The 5,873-nt window shown below is 43.2% G+C and overlaps 1 protein-coding gene across 1 annotated transcript; it reads left to right on the top strand.

The window, feature by feature from the left end:
* Positions 1-479: 479 nt before the first annotated feature.
* Positions 480-1,307, top strand: socs1a (suppressor of cytokine signaling 1a). The gene has a single exon (XM_084926432.1). The coding sequence runs from the start codon at positions 537-539 to the stop codon at positions 1,182-1,184; it is 648 nt and encodes a 215-aa protein (XP_084782558.1). The 5' UTR covers positions 480-536; the 3' UTR covers positions 1,185-1,307.
* Positions 1,308-5,873: the final 4,566 nt, after the last annotated feature.

The following is a 5,873-nucleotide window of genomic DNA, read 5'->3' as shown; positions in this document are numbered from 1 at the left end:
CTTTTCCTTTTAGATCATTTGCGTTAAAGAAGGAAGGAAAATACCATTAATCACACACAGGATACTGTTGATTTTTTTATTTATAGCTTATAAGAACAGGATGCTTTAAAGAAATCAAGTCAATGGATTTTAGTGTAAATATTTTATCTGAATTCTTAGTTAAATGATGCTTAAGTCATTGCAGAAGAAGCAGTAAAATACTTGTGTGTGTGTGAGTGTGTGTGGGGGATACGGATTGTACAGTAGTCTGGCTGTGGCAACCATCACTGTCGATTTTATGCCGGCTTAACCGCAGATCCAAGTCATAACAAAGCTGAACTGCTTAGTGGAAACTACAAGGCGTTTCTCGTCTATCTGCGCACACCAGCGCTCTTTGTGCTTTGAGAAGTCTGGGTTTTTTTCAAAGCTGCTGTGAAAGTGATGCTAGCCTCAGTTGTGAGTGAAAAAGTCAATGACCTTTCTGTCTGTTTGTCTCTCAGGATGTCAGTGTGGTGGTTAGAGATGGGAGAGGGTCTGGGGCCTCTCTCCCCTGTAGGATGGTAGCCGACGGCACGGTCGAAGGCCATGACAAGACCCGCTTGTCAAGCTTGTCATCATCATCATCCTCATCCTTGTCTTCCTCCTCCTCCTCAACACTTCGCACCGAAGTGGAGCAGCTTCAGCGTCAAGCCAATCAACACCGTAGAACGCCCTCCGTCTATCTGACTCACTTTCCGACGTTCACCTGCAAGGAGGACTGCAGAATCATCACAGACACAGCGTCCAAGCTCGAGCGCTGCGGCTTCTACTGGGGTCCCCTGGGAGTGGAGGACGCTCACCGCATGCTTCGGGACGCCCCGCTGGGCAGCTTCCTCATCCGCGATAGCCGTCAGAAAGACGTCTTCTTCACGCTGTCCTACCACGCCAAGACGGGACCGGTCAGCGTGCGCATCGACTACAAGCGCCAGAAGTTCTCACTAGCGGGCAACGAGCGGTCTTTCCAAACACTCTTTGCCCTCTTGGAGCATTACATCAATTCTCCTAAGAAGAGCTTGAGTGTCCCTTACAGGAAATGGGAACCGACGCTGCAGGAGCTGTGCAGGAAGCGCATCTTGGAGCTGTGTGGAGGGGCAAGCCAGGTTCCAGAGCTGCCGCTGACACATGTCGCCCAAGACTTTCTGTTGGAATTCCCTTACAAACTGTAACCAGCTTACCATACAAACTGTTGACAGTATTATTTATAATTTCAAGAAGGTTGCCCTTACCAAGTAACAGCAAGGGATTGGTAAAGCCTGTCTGCGACTCAGTGGAGATTGAGACTGCTGTGATATGGTTACAGGGAAAACCCTTTGAGCTGAAAAGCTCCCAAATGCTCGAAAAGGGAGAACACGTTAGCAGTCGAGTGCAGACAGCCTCCAGCTGGAGTGGGTTTGTGGCTGACATTTCAACATATATTACCTCTAGAGACTCAACTCCCAGTTTCACATGGACAGAGCACCTGTTGCTCTTGAGGAAGTATGAAAAGTTGGGATGTGCTGCATTAAAAGAAAACTACAGACACAACAGAGCTGTTATAGAGATGAAAGAACCGGTGGGCTCGCCTGTGAATGCCGCTGTTCCACTGGAAACTGTAGTCCAACATAAATATTATCCAAGGACGTTAAGAGAGCGGACATTTAGACGCATGGAGGGATGGCGGAGGGTACTGTTGCCATGCCACAAAGGAGATATATTTTTGTAGCAGGTTTAAATACTCTAATAATGTGGAATGTTTACATCACACATGAATGTCAATCAGCACTGACTCTCGAACTGTCATCTGTCTCATTCTTGAAAACCCAACGGAGGATGTCAGATTGTGTCGAAGACAGGCCTCAAACACATGTACTGTAACTCTTAGCTCTCCTGTCTCCCTCACAAAGCTCACATGTGAGAGTTTCGTGACTGAATTGAACATATTTTTTTAACTTGTCTTATTATTCTATTTTAAATAAAGTATTTAAACTCACTGCGATAGTTATGTTTTACTTTTTAACTTATCCTGTCATTCCGCACTGACTTGTGGGAGTTTTGTGGAAGTTAAGTGAGAGAAGGAGGGACAAACACACACACACACACACCCTCACATTACAGACAGACAGACAGACACGAGGAAATGGGGAAGGTTATTGTACAGTATACCGTCACTTGGTGATTCATCTCGGTAGGGCAAAGTGACAGGTGGGTGGGGTTACTTTGGTAGTAAATGGACTGTTACGCTTAGATACAGACACACTTACCAGAATCAGGGGGAGAGGTGACACGTAATGAATTGTGTGTGTGTGTTGCTTTTTCAATCTAATTTGGACCCAGTACAGATTAAAATGCTCTCAAGAGGAAGTGGGAAATTTTTGGGGTTAGTGGTTAGACAGATACATGATAGATCAAGGTCAGGCTTCGAGTTATGAGAAATAAACTTTGAGTAGGGTAGGAAATGCATTAATCGTATGTTAATGAATACAGTGAGTTGAAGTAATAAAAGAAATCAGGTGATAACAGTGAAGACAAACTAAACAACAGAAGCACTAACTTAGAGGCTTGCTTTCCAATCAAAGCTGGGTTTGTCTTTTCTTTTGATATAATCAGTACGGCAACAGCAGGTGGGCACGCCTGGTTGAGTGCGACTCACATGACTGGAATGTGTGCGTATTTTTTTTTAAATGAAATTAGCATTCACACTTCATTGTTACTACCACGCTGCCCTAAAATGAACTAAGGGGTGTGACTAATACCTGATGATAGTGATGCAACTGTGACTTTACACATACTTAAATAAAGCTCTAGAAGTAGCAGTAGTAGCAGCTCTAACTGAGCGGCCTCAGCCAATAGTTAAGGGACTTCCGTCTGAACCCACAACCAGACTTTTTAGACCTCAGTATGAATGGATTTAAAAGTCCTTGTTTGCCTGTTTACGTGTTGAGTATCCGGCTTGTGAAGACATTCACAGACTGCCAAACACCAATGAATCTTTACAAGTGTGAGTGTACGCAGTGTGAACAGTTCACAGCTACCTGGCAATGGACTAAAGTATTGGGCCGTGCCACTTAATCTTTGGAGTCACATGTTTTCTGTCCCTTTGCTACAAGTGAATAAAGTCAGTCACCTAGAAATGTGGTTTGCCTTTACAAAGATTTGTGAAAGCCCCAAAGCTCACTAAAATAGAGTGTGGCGTTGTAATAGGATGCCATTGTTGCGGCAACCTTTGTGGCATGGATTCCTATGGCTCAGCAGCTCCCGTGGACACAATGGCTCAGTACTTTTGTCCTACCTTTTTTTGGCCTACCTTCCAGCCTTCCAAGGCTTTTTCCTGTTGGCATGTGTACTGCTTAAAGGAAATCTGATGTAGTAGTAGAGAATGCTATGATGGTATCCGCTGGTTTACACTTTGGTTTTTACAGAAATCAAAGTGAGGTGGAAGTAGAGCAGGTGATCTACTAACTGGAAGGTTGGTGGTTTGGCCTGGTTGGCTACTGGCGGCTCCAGTCTGCACGCCAAAGTATCGTTGGTGAAGAAACTGAAGCCCAGGTTGGTCTCTGATGTGTTCATCGAAGTGTGAATGTGTGTGACTCTCAGTTAGAAAGCACTTAGGTGTGGAAAAAGTGCGTGTATTAATGGGTGAATGAGGTATGTTGTATAAAGTGCTTTGACTGCTGAAGCAGAGTAGAAAAGCAGTATATAAGAATCAGTCCATTTCCATTTACAGATATAAAATATAAGATGTTCACAAGTGACCGTATTAGTTGGTGTCAATTGTATATTGTCATATTGCTAATTACTGAAAGAACCAGGCTACGTGTTAGCCCCCCAGGTGCCAGTTTCCCAGCTGATTAAGCCTTTCCTTTCCCTTCCTAAAGTCTGATTTCATGTAAACTGATGTTGTTTTTGTACATGTAAAACTGCAAATGCAGAATGTGTGGGAACTGTGATCTACATGTGACTCCAAAAAAGGTTTATCGCCTAAGAGCATCACAATTTGGCTGAATTTAGCAGTTTCATGACATTTGTGAGAGCAGTGTGTCACCGTTTCACACTGTGTAGAGCACATTTCATTTCTGCGCTGATGTTGTCAGCTTACCTAAACTCCTATCCTTTCCTCACAGCTAACCAAAACTCCAACGCTGAAAACCAAACCTTACCAATAAAGCTCTGTGTTCTTTAGGGGAATTTTTTTTGAGTCTAGACAATTGAAGCCACACACACACACACAAACAAACATAAAACAATGAGTCATACTGAATATAATACTCACAGTTGATTCAAGTAAACTTGACTAGTTTGAGGATATAATTACCTCAGCTTGAGGAAGAGGAACACACACCAAGTCATAGAGTGGATTATGAGTAACGATAATGATTGTAATGCCCTTGCTTATATAGGCGCTATCAGTCATCCATTCTTATAAAGACTTATCTTAAAATTATATTTGATATTGACATTTGAGCGCAAGCTGTATCTCGTGGAGTGGGGAGGGAGGGAGTTGAAGGCTGGTGACGAGTGAGTCACACAGTAGCGCAGTTTCACTCTGAAGCGTCTTGGTTTTAAGGACATTCCTGACTATTTTGAGAAGTGAAAGGTGAAGTGAGGTGTTCTGCAACTATGTGCTTATCAGCTGATTTCTGTGGAATCCTCCGCGTGGAGTTTTCTGTCCTTTACTTGCACGCGCTTCTACAGAAATCAATTGACAATCAATGCCCAAGGGGAGAGAGAGAGAGAAAGGGACGCTCAGAACGAGGCTGGCGGAGAAGCGTAAAAAGAGGAGGTGTTGCATGACGTTCAGTATGAATGCGATGCTCCATTTTCAGAACTGTGATTCTGCTGTACTTTTATTCGGAGGGTTCTGATGAAAGAGATCCTCCCATCATCGCAGCACATGACTGCTTCTGCGGTGGAGGCTATTAGCCCCCTTTTAGCTTCCAGGCAGGTTGCTGGAGAGCCTCGCTGCTTGCTTGAGTTTTCTTGGACGAGTCTTTCCTGTTACTTCTTGTTGAGAAGTGATGAAAAAACAGATTTCCCTGAAAAATCATTAGTCATCCATTTCCTGTTTTCCATTTCCTTCTTCCAGTTCTTGTTAGTGGGGATATTTCACAATGAATGATGTGGTGATGGCAGATCTGTGGAACTGCTGGTCATCAGATAACCACAGCAAGCTTCAGAACTGACTTTGCCAAAAGTGAAGAGGCTCTTCACTGAACCAATCTTCTTATCATTTCACAGATGACCACGTTGTACAAACAGCTTTCTGGTCATTTTTTCAAAGAAGTAACTAAGGAGCAGAAGAGGAAGGGTCTCACACTGAATTGACGACACCAATCCTGACACTAGCTATAGCTACGCTCCACTGCTCTATGAATCATGTGAGTCTGGTGAAAGCTGCAACCAGACTGGTTGGAGGAGGTAGAAGCGGTTTTTCTAGTTTTTGCTTCATACGATAGTGTGGGAAAAATATGTTCAATGCTAATGTCTAAATAGTTCCCAGCTAAAGCATTTCCAGACTTCTCTCGTAAAAGACTTCCCTCATAACAAGAGGAACGCACACACAAAAGATTAAATTTTTTCTCAAACGACTAGACAATCACATTTGATCTGATTCCGTTGTTGGATTCAAGACATATGACTTTCATGAGAATAGCAGGTACAGTAGTAGCAGTAGCAGTTGTAGGAGTAGTAGGACAAATTTATATTATATATCCATATCATCTCACTGTGACCTAAACAACCTACTAACCAAAGCTAACCAAATAAAGCAAACAAGATGTGATTGCAGTGCAGACTTTTAGCTTTAATGAATGGGGTTTAACAAAGGTGCTAAGATCATTTTAAATCCTCCCTTGATGTCATATAGCTGAATCTGAGTA

This window comes from Perissodus microlepis, chromosome 4 (genome assembly GCF_051167445.1).
Source record: "Perissodus microlepis isolate ML-2025 ecotype Zambia chromosome 4, ASM5116744v1, whole genome shotgun sequence".
NCBI lineage: Eukaryota > Metazoa > Chordata > Actinopteri > Cichliformes > Cichlidae > Perissodus > Perissodus microlepis.
Note: the sequence above shows the minus strand (reverse complement) of the source record. Positions and strands in the feature narration are given on the sequence as shown.

Coding starts and splice junctions, on each gene's coding strand:
- socs1a (XM_084926432.1), top strand. CDS start 537: ATGGTAGCCGACGGCACGGTCGAAGGCCATGACAAGACCCGCTTGTCA.